Here is a 17,679-nt window from a genome sequence, read left to right on the forward strand (position 1 = left end):
GTATATATATGTGTGTGTGTGTGTGTGTGTGTGTGTGTGTGTACCTGTGGTTGGGGTTACAGGGTTGACTTTGGTCAGGTCATCGTAGGTGTGGAGCTCAGCCTCGTTTACTAAAAAAGTTCTGACATCTCCTTCTAGTGAGTCATTGAGAGACTTCCTGCGAGTTTGAAGCGGCTCGGTCACTCGGTTTACCTGCAGAGAACACACACACACACACACACACACACACACTAAATTTAAAGTATAATATCTAACTTCAGAATGTGTGTTACACTGTATAATATCATTATATTAAATTGTCGGTATTTTATAACAAATGATAAAACCATTGTTATTTCTCAGTTCATCTTATTATCTGTTCATTTATCTGTCTATCAGTGGGCTGTAGATGAGGAAGAGGAGACCTCTGTGATCTCATCCTGTATTGACACACTGCAGACATGTTGTTGCAAAGCAAAGCCGGAGCAAGAGCAAGACGGGCCACGCAACGCAAAGACAAAACTAATTATGCACCTGCACAGGCGAAGGAATGCAAGCTTGTGTAATCCTTCATGACAACACATGTACACACACATGTACACACACATGTACACACACAGTACAACAAAACAGTCTGATCCGGTGTATGAGTCCACATTTCCAAGCTATATTTGAAGATTAGAATCCGCTGTAGCCGCAGATTCCTGGTCAGGTGTGAACTCATGACATATTCTTCTGCAGTTGTAGCTCTTCCACCACAAGGTTCAACATGCTGGGCATTCTGCTCACTACAGTTGTAGAGTGGTTACTTCTTATCCTAGCTTTCTTGTCCTCTGACTTCTCTTTTTTGTCTACAAAACTGTAACTCACTAGATTTTTTGTTCTTCTGTGATTTTATGCATTGCGCTTCTGCCACATGATTGGCTGATTAGATTCTTGCATGATGGACCTAAGTGAGTGCCAATACCACAAAACCCTAGCGTAATATTATGAAGCTACATTCCCACCTTCTTGTTTTCTATGCGCTCAAGACAGAGGCTTGATATTTTCCCTACACAGAGTTATCCATACGATGCAAAAGTAAGCACTATCAGAAGTAACGCTGTGGTTTCAGTGATGTGGCTTTACACATTCCATAACATTAAAATCATAAATGCTATCGTTAAACTATAGATTTTTGCACCTGATGATGGGGCATGTTTTTATTGCCCAAGGTGCAAGTAGTCTAAACCCTCAAAAGGGCCAAATTTGAACTTTATATGATAGTCAAAGGCACAAGACGTTGACTTTTCCCTAGATGAAAGATGCACTATATGAACTAACGTTAGTGAACCATTGACCATGTGATCCATTCCAGATTTAGTTCCCCTTAGCTGCTACAATAAGCTCCACTCTTCTGGGAAGGATTTTCACTAGATTTTGGAGCGTCGCTGTGGGGATTTGTGTTCAAGAGCTCTAATAAAGATGCTGGGCAAAGAGTCATTCATCCCAAAGGTGTTCGGTAGGGTTGAGGTCAGGGCTTTTTGAGGGCCACTTGAATTCTTCCACTCCAAATTTGGCAAACCACGTCTTCATGGAGCTCGCTTTGTGTACAGGTTCAGTGCAGGAAGATTGTAATGCTAAAGAATACAAAGGCATTTACAATTGTGTGCTTCCACCTCTGTGGTAACAGATTGGGGAAGAATCACATGTGGGTGTGATGATCAAGTGTCAATAAACTTTATCCCCCTGTTTTGACTGTGCGCGGACACTGTCGAGACAAACAGCATTTCCAATTAACAAACATACTGTGGCCAGAGACTTGAGTCGTAGGTTAATACAATTATCTGCTCTTAATAACTAGTCTCTGGTTTAGGTGCTCCAGAACTTTTTATTGGATTTGAGGATTAAAAAAAGGTCGGCAGCAGGTTCAGTCACCAAATAACAACAATCCTGAGCTCAGGTTGCTGTTCTGAGTCTCCTCCCATATGCTGGTATATCGGGTATATGTGTGAATGTAAGTTCCTGGTGTCCAATGATGGATTCTAACTGTGTTCCCGAGACAGATTTTGGTCACTGACTGTATAAAGTTTTTTTTTTTGAAGGTGAATCAATCAACATATAGATAGATTAGATAGATAAGATAGATAGACAGACAGACAGACAGATACACAAACAGACATACAGACATATAGATAAACAGACATACAGACATATAGATAAACAGACAAACAGACAGATAGATAGATAGATAGATAGATAGACATACAAACAAACAGATAGATAGATAGATAGATAGATAGATAGATAGATAGATAGATAGATAGATAGATAGATAGATAGATATCTTAACTATTAAACCTATTTATCCATAATAAAATAACAGGACCTAAACTAACATTTTGAGAAAGACTTGTTACACCATTTAAATTTAATTTAATGATCAAATACAAAAGTGATATCTAATGCCAATACACTTCCTTTTTAATTATAATATCATTAAAGTGTCAGATGTCAGTAATGACAGTAAAGTGCACTTTACCTTCTCAGGACGTTTTGTACTTCCACCTTGTACAAAACTCACAGATTCGCCATCTGTTCTGCCTCCAGACACGTTTTCAGTCCTGAAGAAAAGTTTCTGCTTGACTTTTGCCATAACACAATGAACCAGGACTGTCCTTTTGTCCAGAAATCCTGTTTTATTTTTCCTACTTCTGAGTCAGAAAATTCCACAGTGAAGGACAAAATATTCTTCCACGCCTAACACACAATCCTGACAAGCCCCGCCTCCAGCTCTACGACAGATCTGATTGGTTACACGTGATCAAGACCACGCCCATTGTTGGGTTTAAACAAAGGTAATCAGGTACATTCATTTTACACGAGGTGTTATTTAATATTAATGTTAATATTATATATTAAAAGACGTATTCATTATTATACTGTAGTAGTTTTTTATTATTATTATTATTATTTTTTCATCTGTTACTGAATAACTAATTTTACAGAAATATTTTCCTATTTAAATCTCCATAAAGGTTCATATTGGTGTCTGGTCCACCTAGTACAGGGGAGTACTTTATTACTAATTTACTTTTTTTTATTGTATTTTATAAATTTGATATTTAATTTACAATACACAGAAATCACCAAAATATCCCAAGAATTTATGTGTATCTGTATTTCTTTAATTCAATCTCTGGAGAAAAATTAGATAACGCTTTTTATTCATCTCTGGTGAGACATTCACAGTGTTATGTAAAATAAAATAATTAAGAATAAGTTAATTCATATTAATAATTCATTATAAGGCATTTTAAAGTATGTTAGTAGGTTAACAATGAATAAATAACAACATTAACAAAAGAACAGACATTTAGTAAAACAATCTAGGTGCTCTTACTAAAAACTCAATAAATTTATCAAAGTCACAAATGGTATCTGAGACGAATAGAAACCTGAAACGAATGGAAATATTGAAGTATATACAAATAAATTTAGTATGCTTATATCCACACTGTATGTATTCAAATCAATAGTACTGTAGTAAGTAATAGAGTAAAAGTAATAGCAGTGATAGACTGAATATAAAATAATCTGCAAACTATATTGTTAATACAGTAATATACATATTTGTAATAGTGAATAATGAATAATAATAATAAGAAGAAGAAGAAGAATTAAAAATAATGATGATGATGATAATAATAATAATAATAATAATAATAATAATAATAATAATAATAATAATAATAATAATAGCTTCTAATACAGATTATATAAAGTCCATGGATGTTTTAATAATTATTTTGTGCGTTTAATCAGGTTGGTTAAAATGAAGTTAAATATTTAGCCCGGTTTAACGCGGGAAGTGGGACGAGTGTACACGTCATGACAAGCACCACGTGTTTAGTGACGTAGAACACAAGAACGCCCCCCCATAGACGGAGACAGGAAATATGCGGAAACGAGTCAAGTTGAATGAAATGGGTTAAATAGACGGGAAAACAAAAGAAACTTTTAGTTGTTGAGCTCATAGTATGTTTGTTTGTTATCCTTTGATGTCATTCTAATGCCCACACTTCAGTCTAGTAGGTGGCGGTAATCCACCTTTAAGCTGAGTTGCCAACCGCCATAAAACCCGAAAGAAGAAGAAGAAGAAGAAGAAGAATGTTTGAGCGATATCCAGCTTGTTTACCCTGAACCTGAGCGCTTATTGCTGATTGGATGAAATTCTTGCGGCTTAGTGAAGAGTAAAATAGTCAAAAACAGAAGGACAGTCAATATTTTTTTGCACACATAGAAAGCTCAAAGGTAGGTTTGCATCTTGATCCATTTTGTCATAGTACATCAGATGTTCAGATTTAATGGATTATTCACTCCCACCCTTGTGCCATGGGGCCCCATGGGAAAGGCCCCATGGGAAGGGCCCCAGGGTCCCTACCATTTTATCTCTTTAGGATAAAATGGTAGAGAATGCATAGAATGATCTATTGTTTACAAACGATTGGAGCTCACCTTCAGTAATTATTACCAACAAATAGTTATGTCATTATAATAAATAGAAGTATGTCATATAACGACTTCTTTGATTTTTTTTTTTTTTTTTTTTTTAGGCAATGGCTGAAATGGATATAAAAGTTGCCTTTGTAAGCAACCTTAACGGCACGACGCTGACAGAAGTGTCTCTCGGGTCCTTCCTTGCCCCTCTTTGTCTTCTCAGCCGGGGCTTAGTCTTGCTTGTTTTTCACCTAAATAAAGTCTTTCTTCCACTAAGCAGCAGTGCTCACCTGCTTTTGGATTTCATTCTGCTCATAGCACCGCTGGTACTCTCATGCACCGTGCTTAGTGACATTCTTCATTGGGTTATTATCGCCATTGCTGCTGTTGATGTTTGTGCAGTTTCTATCTTGTACTCAAAAAGGAGTAAAAAACATACTGCTCGTCAGAGTATGATTGACAGCTTTGAACACAGCCATGTGGAGTCCAAGCTGGTGCCTTTTTTAACCGCATTCAGGGTGCTGGTCAACGTCAAGACGGCTATCAGCATTCTAGCGGTGGATTTTAGTGTTTTTCCGAGGAGATACGCCAAAACAGAGATATATGGGACAGGGGTTATGGACTTCGGAGTTGGAGCTTATGTTATGGCGAATGCAATGGTGTGTCCTGAAGCTAGAGGGAAGAAAGTACATGGTTCGAAACTGAGCCATTTGTCAAAGCAGGTTTTTTCTGTCTGGCCCCTGGTCGTGCTCGGATTTGTGAGGCTGGCAAGCGTAAAATCCACAGGTTATCACGAACACACAACTGAATACGGGCTGCACTGGAACTTCTTTTTCACTTTAGCCATTGTGAGAGTGGTGGCGTCGACTATCCTCACCGTGTTTCCCATCAGTGTCTCCTGGCTCTTGTCACTGCTGATCAGTGGAGCTTACCAACTCATCTTAGAGACAACAAATCTGAAGTCATTTCTCACTCAGAACTCTGAGCGCAGTAGCTTTGTGGAAGCCAATAAAGAAGGAATATTCTCTGTAGTGGGTTATGTCGCTGTCTACATGGCTGGAGTTCAGGTCGGTGTCTATCTAATGAAGACTAGAACTCTGGTCAAGGACTGGATACGAGTTATCCGAAATCTTCTCCTGGGAAGCTTTGGACTTTGGGTTGCTTTGCATGTCTGTCAAATGCACATAGAGCCAGTTTCACGTCGCATGGCCAACCTGCCATTTTGTTTATGGACCATAGCACAGTCTCTGTTTTTTCTTTCCTGTTTGGGCATAGCTGATATTGCACTGCTTTTTACCAAAGTGGTGTCCAATTTTTCTGCTCTGCCAACCTCCTGGAATCCCAGCCGACGTTCAGAAACAGAACAGAAAATAAGAAAAAAACTGGACGCTTTGTGTTTAATTCAGTCTGTGAACAGGAATCAGTTGTTGTTCTTCCTGCTGGCAAATGTGATGACTGGATTAACCAACATACTCGTAGACACTCTGAAAAGCAACGATTTCTTTGCTGTTTGTGTTTTGCTGTCTTACATGTTCATGAACAGTTTAATTATATTCATTTTACATGTAAATAATATTACAATAAAATTTTGGTAATTTGTGAATAATCTCTGCTGTGAAGATATCATTCGAACAAGATTGTGTGTCATTACAAACAAGTTGATCTGTGATATAGCAAATGAAAAAAATTAAAGTGAGCTTATACAATGCAGACCTGCATGTTTTACTATCAACAAGAAAAACACAAACTGGCTGTCATAAAGTCTGTATGTAAACAATGCTTTTATTTCTCGGGTTAAGGTTATTATTAAATCTATATGATATTTCTGTTTAGTGTCTTTATTGTAAAGTTTTATAAATATATATTTATATAAACACAGCCCTGACCAAGTCCTTCCCCACTTGGTTTCAGTTGATGTGTGAATTCACACATTATACTTCCCCAAGATATAAAATAAGGATGCTAAGAATATGTAATGTTTTCAACATGTAACTGCGGATCAAATAGAAGGTCTAAACCAATAAAAATGTGTGTCCCCATTACATATTACATACATTACATACAAAGCAGGAGACACCCTGGATGGGGTGCAAAAATATCAACCAACAATGTTGTGTTCAAAAGACAACAAAAAAAAGAGGATCATCAGCTAAAATAACATAAATGGTTAAAGGGCATCGATCATCCTCTAATTAGTCACTAATTGTGCAAATCATTAAATCATGTGAATCTAAACCATTATATCTACTGCCTTGATTTTTGAGAGGAACCCAAAGGAAACTACATGCAAACAGAAACCTGAGCTCGCCATTGAACCTGGAAACGTGGGCTGTAAAAGAGAAAGAGGTCTTTGCTTAGATTTTTCCTTCATAAAAAGATTTCACATTATGATATACATATATAACTGCACAGCTTTATTAAAGACCAAATAATTAAACAAATATAGTGTTTAGTTTAGTAATTAAACAAGTATAGCTCCAGTTAGACTCTATACTAAAGAGGAGACGCAACTCCATGTGGTCTTTGAAGACAACAATCTCCTCATTAATACATTTATCAGACTGTATATTTATAATCACACCCTCCGGTGTCACCCATATGACGATGAGGTTCCCCTTTGAGTCTGGTTCCTCTCAAGGTTTCTTCCTTTACCATCTAAGTGAGTTTTTCCTTCCCACCGGAATCACCTCAGACTTGCTCATTGGGGATAAAAACAAACACATTTAAATATCTCTAACATTAATCTTGATTTTCTGTATTATATTATTCTTTATAACAACCTTTTGTTCTATGTTTATGTTCTGTAAAGCTGCTTGGAGACAATGTCCATTGTAAAAAGCGTTATACAAATGAATTTGAATTGAATAGAATTGAATAGAATATAGTGTGTCCTGTACCTTTACGAGACCGGGATTAGTTATTACGTCATCACGGGGCAAGGGTTATTAGGGGGGGTAAAACATCGGTCGGTACGTACGCTTCTGTGTCGCACTTGTATGTTTTGTGTGAAAAGGGCGACACGATATCGGTAAGTGTGAAGATCGGGTGCGTTTATTTATGTATTTGATTGCAGCAACGTAACCATTATAACACGATGTGTGATGTCGGGAACGTTTACACAGGCGTTACATTCAGGACGAACCTGTTAATAACGTGTACTTCCTGCAGGGAAGCGCTCAGAGTTGTCAAGCCGCTCCGGTGTCGCTCAGCTTCGGATCCTCAAGCTGTGAGGTAGCGAGCAGAAACGCGCCAAACTTAGCTACTGTCAAGTTTCTTTACTGGTTTGTTTTACTAACATAAGAATATGTAGTTAATCACAATCATGGCTTGGCGTTTTGTAGCTTATCCCGAATAATATTCCTGTTTAGGAAGCAGCCGCGGTCAGTTGTAGTTGCAACTTGCTAAGCTGTTATCCTTAGCCTAGCCTAGCTTAGCCTAGCCTAGCTTAGCCTAGCCTGTTAGTACGCCCCATTAAGTAATATATGCTTGTTAGCTAGCAAGTCATGTCTTCTGAATGCACTTTTATTTGTAGCTTATGGCATATATCATGTTATATTATTCGCGACCTGCATATCTAACTATCCTTGTTGTTTTGTTAGGTAGTAGGCGGTTCAAGTCTGATATTAACTAGCTGGTTAGCATGTTGTCACTATGCTAACTGTCTACTGCCTGTCAAAGTCGTAGTGTAACCTAGCTAATGTTAGCTCTAACTACACGTTTAAAGCAAAAATAAGTAGATGTTTTACTCCTTGTAGATGTTTTGTGAAAAGTCATTTCCGTTCAATCTAAGGAATAAGTTTACGTTGTTTTTTTTTTTGTTTTTGTTTGCGCGTTTAGTTTGATAAATTAGGACGGCTTGCTAGTTAGCTAACCACGCAATGAGCAGGTTAAGTAACTTTAGCTACCTGTGTTACAAGAGATGATCCCTCGAAACCCATTGATTTGAAAACAAAGTAGTTAATCTCAATAATAACTTTGAGGTTTTCACTTCTTTTTGTATTTGTGTAGCTAGTCGTTAATTGTCAAAAGAGAAAAATAAACGTATATAAACAATATTAAGGTGATCCAGGGCGTCACCAGCTGTTAGCTAGCTAGCTGTATAGAGATTATCTCCAGCGAGCTCGAATAATAATCTTTAGCACAAAGGCTCCCAGTCATTTTATAGACAGGGAAATTTTTGGTTGTAAAATAAATTCACCAGATGTCTTCGGTTCAAGTTTATTTCATGAACGCTATGGAAAGTGTACGCTGATGTTTTCTTTATTAACTAGAGCTACAGAGCTTTCTGATCCAGATCTTGCATGAGGTCCAGATTTTTAACCTACCGAGGTTTAGATGAAACCCATTCAATTCATATTAACGGCCATAAGAGGTATATGGAATAGATGAATATGATGAATTGAACCCATTTTAGGAACCTTTGCCTTAGCAAAGAAATATTGCTGCTGCCTTATACATGCCAGTGTGTCTTTTTTTGTTTTGTTTGGTTGTTTTGATTTTTTTCTTGAATAGTCAAGGATGCTGCTAAGAAAAATCACCTGATCTCGCTACAGACAAGGCTTTCACAGCTCTCTTCAGCAAAACGCATACAACTAATCCTTTCCTGATGTATTTTATATAATTTTAGAATCATTTGTTTCTTGGAACATCAAATGAGAATTGTGATTTTTGTTTAACACACGCTATCATATCAACTATTCACTGTATCAAATATACGTCTTGCAGTCAATACTAGCAACCAGATCAGACTTGTTTGAGGGGGAATCCTATTTCTAAATAAGTTTTATGCATAGGTTTTAGAAACAAAACTCTAAATTTCACTTCAGACAGTCTTTTGTGTGACGTATACATTTTTTTAAATTTGGTTTTGTTGTTCGAACACAAATGTCTTTAAAAAATTCTGAATGTTTATTAACCTGTTCGTTTTTGTTTTTTTTTCCCCACAGGCAGAGCTTTATCGACAGTTGCTTGGAGAAGATATGGCACGCCTAGTAGCTGTTTGCAGAGACGGAGAAGAGGACTACCGTTTCCTCGCGAGACAAATTCCCTTATACATTGATGACTCCCTCACGGTAAGATGGGTTCCTTCACGTTATTTCTGTTTCTAAAACAGCTAGACACATTTATAGTCATTTATTTTGTTACTTACAACTAGACTGAAACTGATACCTGACCATATCATGCTCCTTGCATATGGAACCTGTCCTGATTAGATTTTTGCCACTTACACTTTTATTCAAATCCTTCTCCAGTTAATCAAACTGAAATCTGATTGCTGTAAAATGTAAAATAGGCCTTCCACTTGACTACAAGTGTGTTCCTGTGTTCCTTTTTCCACTTGTTTAATGCAGAGATGGTTGCTGACTTAAGAGTTGCAAGTTTTTCGTTTTTGTAAAGGTGGTAACTTTAGTAGTCATGGAGCTCAAGTCCTAGTATGTACAGCATCAAAGCGTGCTGTTCTGCTCAACTTGTCTTGACCTGTAGAAAAGCACCACGTTCACTTGACAAGTGAAAGAAATGACGTGTATTATCATGGTTATTTATCTCATTATCATTTAAATGCTTCCCTCTTACCTAGATGGTGATGGAGTTTCCTCGCACAGTATTGCACTTTGACAGTCATCAGACCAACAGTTCACAAATTAAGCCGTTTATTGAGGTAAGGCTATTACATAAGAATGTTGCTAAGCTTGGCGGTGGCATGTGATGGCGACAATGATATTGTTAAGATGATGTTTGGTGGGTTTTTTTTTTTTTTTTTTTTTTTTTTATTCTGGAAAATCCTTTTTAATTTTACACAATGTATGTGGAAGACGATGACTGTATCAGATATGTTTTCTTTTTTGTAGCGTCACAGCATGCTGAAGCAGCAGGACCTGAGTATGGCCCTGATGGTGATGTCCCGTGAGGTGTTCAGCGCACTCTCCCAGATGGTGCCATGCGTGGGCTGCAGACGCAGCGTTGAACGACTCTTTGCTCAGCTCACAGACTCCGGCTACTTTGCCCTGGAGCCACTGACCGTGGGATCAGCTGGTGTGCTATCCATCACCAGGGCTTGCCTTGCAGACCCCCTCAAACTCTACACACTCTTCTATGTCCATGGGTAATTAAGAATCACCACTACACCCATATTGCTTTTTGATCATTAAAATCATTTGAATAGTGGGGAAAAATTAAGCCATCATGTATATCACATTTTGTAGCGCAGTACTGTGTATCTTGGCCTCTAACACATTTCAGAGCATTTTATTTATAACACAGCAGTTGGACAAGGATTACAATTTTTTAGCTTTTTAGTGAAGGAAACTTTTGTTGTTTAACCGTTTATATCTAGTTTGTATTATTACTTAACTTATAGTAGCTATAAACAGTTGTTGCCTCTAGTACCATAAATAGTATGCACTAAACTCTCTGAGGCGAAGACCCTGCCATCCTGGCAGTATCCTTACTGTTAGATTGCAGAAACTGTAGACTCCTTCCCCAAATTTTAAACATGTCTTTGCAGACAGATATATATATATTTTTTTTTTTTTGGGTAAATATAGTTGGTAATCAGTACATTACTGGATTTGAGAATTCAACAACATTGTGATGATGATCGTTCTGTCATGTCCCATATTGTTTTGTGTGTACTAGAACAGTGAAGCTGCTGAGTGTTTAGTTTTATTTAGCGTTCGTAGTTACTTGTACTAATAATTTATTTCATTATATTTTTCTTTTGCAGGTCAAAGTTAAACGATGTGATTGATTCCATTCCCAAAAGCAAAAAGAACAAGCGCTGTCAGTTGCACTCTTTAGACACACACAAGCCCAAACCTTTGGGGTAAGTTCATTTTCACAGAGATTTCTAATCTGAGAGCATTGTTTTGGTTTTGAACGCGTGTGTGTTGCGGCTTTGTGCTAGACTTTTCTCTGTGCCGTATCCCCCGTCATGCTCATGATTCTATAGAGAGAAGACTGTAAAGAGAGAGAGAGAGTGTGTGTTGGTGCTAGAAAAGACACTATTCTGCAGCATTTAAGGTAACGGATCAGGTCTAGGATTTTTTCCTTTTGGCTCCTTTGGACCCCCTGCAAGTTGGCAGCACAGCTTCTTCATCCAGCAGTATGATGTAGACAACAGCATGATACTGTGTATGGATAAACAGCATGTTTTTTGACATGTTTCTGTCAGGGCTATTAGCTTGGATTAGCTTGATTTTGGCCTTGTAAAAGAGTTCCTTTAAGCCTTTTCACTGTGAGCAGCACAGCACCTGCCTGGTCATTGGCTGTTTTGTAGTCGTAGAGACAGTTTGTGTGTTTGGGTTTGTGTGACTCTGGAGACTGTGTTGCAGAGGGAGCTGGATGGATGTATGGGAGCTGATGTCTCAGGAGTGCCGGGACGAGGTGGTTCTGATCGACAGTGCTTGTTTACTGGAAACGCTGGAGACATACTTGCGTAAACACAGGTAAACCTGCTGTATCCACACATGGTGCACTTGGAATACCTCTGATGCATCACAAAATTGCTTTTGATATTCTGGCCATTGTAATTCAATACAGTACAAATCAGTGTGATGTAATGTGTAATTGTTGGGGGGTTTTTTTTCAATTTTTTTATTATTAAATCATATTTTGTGTTTATTTAAAAAAGAAACACACCACACAAAGGCCATGTATTGTGCTTATTAGATCATAATTGTTTCTGGACCATAGCTGCGTTATGCCTTTAATTTTTTTTTACCTCCCCTCTGTGATTGTCAGGTTCTGTACAGACTGTAAAAACAAGGTGCTGAGGGCCTACAACATCCTTGTGGGTGAGTTGGACTGCAGTAAAGAGAAAGGCTACTCCGCTGCACTTTATGAGGGCCTGCGCTGCTGCCCACACGAGCGCCACATCCACGTCTGTTGTGAGACCGATTTCATCGCTCACCTGCTAGGCCGTGCTGAGCCAGAGTTCGCTGGGGGATACGAGTGAGTCGTTTAAGTTTAATTAAATTTTTTTAGTTATGTATAGACATTTTATGCATTATAGTAGGAAAGTGTTGTAGATACTCATTTGCAAAGTTATGGCTGTATCTCTGAATAAAAGGGTGTGAAATCCCTCCAGGGGGAAAAAAAGAAATAAATAAAAATACGGTACATGGACTGTGATTAGATCTTTTATTATACACTTCTTTCAGACAATGTTAATCAGTTTCCTTACAGCAAAACAGGAGTAGCACCAAAGAGAAGCTATCTGTAGAGCTCTGTCTGTCTGAGACCAGTTCAGTTCAGCTCTGTTTTATAAATTAGTTTGAGTTCCAGGACTGGTTTGATTTGCTTTTGGGATCAGTATTGATCACTTGCTGTGTTCCTTGCTTTATTGGTTCTAGAATATGTACAAATTTGCTACGGTCACCGTGCCTTTACAGTGCAAGTAAAAGTAAGCGCTGTATTCGGCACAGATTTAAGGATTATGATTATGTTCAGGCGCAGAGAAAGGCACGCTAAGACCATCGACATAGCGCAGGAAGAAGTTTTGACGTGTCTGGGGATCCACCTGTATGAGCGACTACACCGGATCTGGCAAAAGCTACGGGCTGAGGAGCAGACGTGGCAGATACTCTTCTACCTCTGTATCGATGCATTACGCAAAAGCTTTGAGGTATGAGGAACAGGATGAGATTCAGAAAAAGATGTTTGGTGTTAGTTATGGACTACTGACATTGCTTAGTAATGCCATTGATATACTCATGCTAGCAGGAAGCACAAAACTGTCTGTCACAGCTGTGCTAAAAAAAAAAAGGTCCACCACCCAAATTGTTATTGTATGATGGTCTAAACAGACATCCGTGTCATTTATCGGAAGCACTGTATGTGTATTGGAGAAGCTGAAAACTCGATCTGTTTTTTTTTTATTTTTTTTCTTTATAGATGGCAGTAGAAAAGGTGCAGGGAATCAGCCGACTGGAACAACTCTGTGAGGAGCTGTCAGAAGAGGAGCGAGCGAAAGAGCTGAAGCAAGAAAAAAAGCGACAGAAACGCAAGAACAGACGCAAAAACAAGTGCGGCTTTGACATGTCTGAGCAAGAGACCAACGGGTACAAAGAAAAGAGCTTGGGAGAGGTAAGTTGTTTAAGCCAGCGTGTAGAGACTAGCTACTCTGAGCGATGGACTAAAAGTTTAAAATTTGCTATTGTTTTGTGAACCATTACACAACCTCACGCACAATCTTTGTACTTCCCTTCTCCAGGGTTTAGAGGATTCTGAGAGCACTGGCTGTAAGTCATGTGGCAACAGGGAGGAGCCTGGTGTAGGTGTCGAGTCTGTTGTTCCTCTTGAGAGCTCCGCCTGCAGCTGTCCTGCCTCAACCATCTTGGGCTCCCCCAAAAGCAAAAACGGTATAATGTTAGGCACTTGATTTACTTGGACTGTAAATTTGTTTGTGTTTTTTATCTCCCTGAGGTTTTTTTTTTTTTTTTTTTTTTTTTTTTTTTTTTTTTTTAAGCGTACATGAAAACACACTTCATTCAGATAATCACTAGTTATGAAGTAACATGATTTGGGTCACAGACTTCCCAGAAATTGTGTGTAACCGATAAGATCACGCACTACATGGGGTGGAGAATCCATTATTTCACTACTATATACAGTGTGTTTTTCTGAAGCCTTTAACACAACGTTTGTTCAGAGGAACTTTGACATCCTACACACGAAGCCTGGGGAACACACGGTTTTAAGAATTAAGAACTCTAGAAAATACTGACTCATCCCTGCTTTCTTATACTTGTTGGTCAAATATAGATCTGTTTTGTTTAGAAACAAGGGGAATTGTGAGTACTGTTGTGGAAATAATGGAGAGTTGATGACTCCATGCACTGTCGTGTGTGTGTGTGTGTGTGTGTGTGTAGGTTTGCTATCTCATAGTCACGGCAGCGACTGTGGCTATTCTTCCAGCATGGAAGGCAGCGAGACGAGTTCCAGGGAAGGCTCAGACGTGGCCTGCACCGAGGGAATGTGTAACCATGATGAAACGGGTGCCAGCTTCTTTGTATTGTTGCTTAGACTGCTGAATATACAATTCATAAAATGATTACTTAATGTTTTGCTATTTCGATATGTTTCCGGTTGTGGTCGTATGAGTGGTGGCTTCCTGTTTTAGTAAGAAAAGCCCTCCAAGCAGCACTTTCTATACAAAACGGTTAAATGTAAACGAATCCTAAAGCACGTTATTATAATATCCACTCAAACCCTCTAAAGTGCTGCAGGAGCGTACATGAAATTTGAGTTTGCATGCTGCAATTTCATTATCAAACGATTGGCATGTAATCTGTAATGACTTAAATTAATGGTAAGGATTTCCTTTGTCTGTGCAGCTGAATACGCATGCAGTCACCACTGCTTAGAGGACAAGGAGGAGGATGGTGTGGACAGCTGTGTTGAGTGTTGGGCAAACTGTGAAGAGCACGCCAAAGGAAGGAACAAGAAGAAAAAAAGGAAGAACAGGGGCTCGCTAAATTCAAATGAACACGTGAGTTGCATTGGGTCAAGTGTTAATCACCGGCTACAGCGCAAACCAATATACTGTACCACAAACCCAATAAAGATTACATGAATTATTACTCATTAAGATAAACTGCCATAGAATGTTCTAGTAAGCGCCAGGTGCATAGACAGTGCTGATATCTTGGTTTAGTTTTTAATGGAGCACAAATTTATGCTTTATCTTCTTTTCTTTACTTCTCCAGCATGGTTCCCAGTCAGATGGGTGTGTGTCAGACAGCAGCCAGAGAGGAGAACCAAGCATCTCATCTGGCTCTGAAAACTCCCACAATCCCTCTGCCTCTAACCCACACAACTGCCAGAGCAAACAGATGCCTTGTGTGAAGGTGTGCTGTGGCTCGCTCTTCACTGCTGTCCTGCAGCTGCCCTGGGCTAAGCAAGAGATCGCAAGTGGCCTGAACACTCAGACTCCAGATGCCTGCACACAGGGGCACTGTACAACCAAAAGTCTCATGGAGCTGCTGGTGAGTGGACTGCCCTTTTTAGAAAAATAAATAAATATAATAATAAATTCAACACATTAGTGAGACAGGAATACATTTACAAATTAATGGTATCTGTCTCATGTGGCATTTTTAAATTGTACACTTTTTTTTTTTTTTTTTTAAGTTCAGTTGTAAAAGCTACAAACAACCGGTCATTCACCAGCTTCTCTTTTTTTTTTTCTGCCTTCTCTTGAAGTAAGAAAAATGGTGCAACTTACAGGGTTACCAATGAACCGTGTATTCTTATCCTTAAGGCTCTCCTCAGAAAAGTAGCATTTAAAGCTTTATCTCTGACCGTTTTAAAAACACTAGGCTCCTTCTATAAATGCTAAATAAACGTCAGCATAACAATAATGGGCTACTTTTCACACAATGTGTCTTTTTATTTTAGTTTTACTATTTGAAATAGTGAGAATCTCTGATAGCAGTGTTTACATTCAGCAGTACTGGGAGACAGCAATGTTAATATAGTTTTAGGTTAATGTTAGCTAATGTGTTTGTTTTTATTAATAGGCATTATCTTACTTTCATAGTGGTTTGTTAAACATTGCTATTGTTATTTAATACCATAATGTTGTTAAATGTTCAATTCTTATTGGTCAAAGTGTTTGAACAAGGTTTACACTAATATGCTTAGTTTTGGGAGCTCCTTCAAACAGCAGGCAAATAGAGCAGGAACACCATTTCCATTATAGCAGATAAGCCTGAAGCGGCATTTTTATAATGCAAACATTTGTTCAAGTGCCTGTGTAAGCTGTTACTATAAGAAAGTAACGTATTTGAATGAATTCATTAACGTGAAGCAATGAAACCACTGTCAAAGGATTCAGTATCTTTTGACTAATCAGAATTGAGGTTATAGCCATGAATCACCTCCAATATTTGATCGTGTAAATTTGTGTTCAATCAGGACGAGGCAGAAATGTCATCGGACGAAGAGAACTGCCTGACGCAAGATGAGATCCAGTCGTTCGTAGAGGAGAACAAGTCTTTCTACAGCACAAGAGACCAGTACAGACAGCACCTAAAGGACCGATTCACCAACTACTGCCACTCCAGCGTGTGCAGAGGAGATTGGCTTCCTACGACTAGTGTCAAATAAATACACACCAAACACATGATTTTTACACGTAGGAAAAATGCTCACGATTACCCCTGCTGCAGAAGAGGGAAAAAAAGAGGAAGAAAATGAATGTTGGGTTCAAAACCGGAATGAATTCTTTAGCTGTCTGGTTTGTTAGTTTAATTTTATTTGTTAGGAATACTTAAACGTTCACATCCACTTCTTTTCACATTTATCTTTTCAGTCTCCCCATCTCTTTTCTCTCCTTTCTTCCCGTCCCTCACTGACACTCAGGTGTAGTTTATTTGCTGTTTTTTCTAGATTTACTGATTTTTTGGAACGGGTTCATAAGATCACAGTGGAAATGTTAAGATTGCAGGCGATCACTGTGGTCTTCTAGTCTTATTCTTTATTCAACATCACTTTATTTTCCCAGTTCATCTCACTAACCGAGACACTTCATTTTAGTGGCAAATTGTTGTACCATTTATGTGTACAGAAATGAAATTATCTGAATATAAAGATTTTACAGAGAGGAAACATCCAATTATAAGGAGGCTTGGGTGTAATGTTGAGCGAATGTGCAAAATTGACATAATAAAGAATATTTATTAATATGCATTAAGACAGATGTGTGGTGTTTTCTGCTTGGGATAATCTGATTCCTCCAAAGTGAGGAGCAAAGTTTTGTTTTAAAGAACATTTTACACAATTTTCCTTGAGCTGCAAGCCAATCTGTGTGAAGTGTTTTTTTTTTTTTTTTTTTTTTTTCCAGTATGGTAAAGTATTTAGAGAGCACTTTGTGTCTTTCACACAGGTTATGTAAGCAATAAAATCAGCAGTTTGTGCTAATTACAGGACATTAAACAGGAACAATGGGCCGGTGTGTGACGTCTGCCTGTCGCACCCATATGGATCTGTTCCTTAAATTCCCACAAAGTTCTAAACGATCGTAAGGAATGCCTTTCTTTCTTATAGAGTTACAATTTTTTTCTTCCTTCACTGGAACCAAGAGGCCCAAATTTGCTCCACTATGACATTACTCCTATGCAAAAAGTAAGCTTCATCAAGAAATCCTCAGGTGTCCATATATTTCTGGTCATATATTGTATTACTTGGGTGTATTTATTTCCATTTCCATCATTTGGCAGG

General features: G+C 38.4%; 3 protein-coding genes across 4 annotated transcripts in view; 2 read left to right on the top strand and 1 right to left on the bottom strand.

The window, feature by feature from the left end:
- Positions 1-2,721, bottom strand: part of LOC132840633 (unconventional myosin-XIX) — a 17,547-nt gene extending 14,826 nt beyond the window's left edge. Inside the window, exons 1-2 of the mRNA XM_060862431.1 lie at positions 2,501-2,721; positions 45-192 (exon numbers count right to left, since the gene is read on the bottom strand). Coding sequence (XP_060718414.1) covers positions 45-192; positions 2,501-2,614 — 262 coding nt within the window. The 5' untranslated portion in view covers positions 2,615-2,721. The remainder of the gene's footprint in view (positions 1-44; positions 193-2,500) is intronic.
- A 1,186-nt stretch (positions 2,722-3,907) lies between these two features.
- pigw (phosphatidylinositol glycan anchor biosynthesis, class W) lies at positions 3,908-6,283 on the top strand. Its single transcript, XM_060863583.1, has 2 exons — positions 3,908-4,272; positions 4,575-6,283. The coding sequence occupies exon 2, from the start codon at positions 4,578-4,580 to the stop codon at positions 6,051-6,053; it is 1,476 nt and encodes a 491-aa protein (XP_060719566.1). The 5' UTR covers positions 3,908-4,272; positions 4,575-4,577; the 3' UTR covers positions 6,054-6,283.
- Positions 6,284-7,404: 1,121 nt separating this feature from the next.
- Positions 7,405-17,152, top strand: ggnbp2 (gametogenetin binding protein 2). 2 transcript variants are annotated; one of them, XM_060862896.1, is made up of 14 exons: positions 7,405-7,486; positions 9,405-9,530; positions 10,037-10,117; positions 10,308-10,561; positions 11,183-11,281; positions 11,790-11,903; positions 12,199-12,408; positions 12,907-13,081; positions 13,351-13,542; positions 13,670-13,817; positions 14,328-14,453; positions 14,793-14,947; positions 15,165-15,443; positions 16,375-17,152. In XM_060862896.1, exons 2-14 carry the CDS (start codon positions 9,438-9,440, stop codon positions 16,564-16,566), a joined length of 2,118 nt encoding a protein of 705 aa, XP_060718879.1. In that variant the 5' UTR covers positions 7,405-7,486; positions 9,405-9,437; the 3' UTR covers positions 16,567-17,152. The 2 variants fall into 2 exon arrangements, with proteins under 2 accessions (XP_060718879.1, XP_060718880.1); XM_060862897.1 differs by lacking the exon at positions 7,405-7,486 and adding an exon at positions 7,582-7,689.
- The last annotated feature ends 527 nt before the right edge of the window (positions 17,153-17,679 follow it).

This window comes from Tachysurus vachellii, chromosome 26 (assembly GCF_030014155.1).
Source record: "Tachysurus vachellii isolate PV-2020 chromosome 26, HZAU_Pvac_v1, whole genome shotgun sequence".
Taxonomy (NCBI): domain Eukaryota; kingdom Metazoa; phylum Chordata; class Actinopteri; order Siluriformes; family Bagridae; genus Tachysurus; species Tachysurus vachellii.

Bases quoted from the DNA above. Each gene is read 5' to 3' on its own strand.
- pigw (XM_060863583.1), top strand. From the start codon at position 4,578: ATGGCTGAAATGGATATAAAAGTTGCCTTTGTAAGCAACCTTAACGGC.
- ggnbp2 (XM_060862896.1), top strand. From the start codon at position 9,438: ATGGCACGCCTAGTAGCTGTTTGCAGAGACGGAGAAGAGGACTACCGT. The intron at 12,409-12,906 runs GTGAGTCGTTTA...GATTATGTTCAG, and splicing joins GAGTTCGCTGGGGGATACGA to GCGCAGAGAAAGGCACGCTA. The intron at 13,818-14,327 runs GTATAATGTTAG...GTGTGTGTGTAG, and splicing joins CTCCCCCAAAAGCAAAAACG to GTTTGCTATCTCATAGTCAC.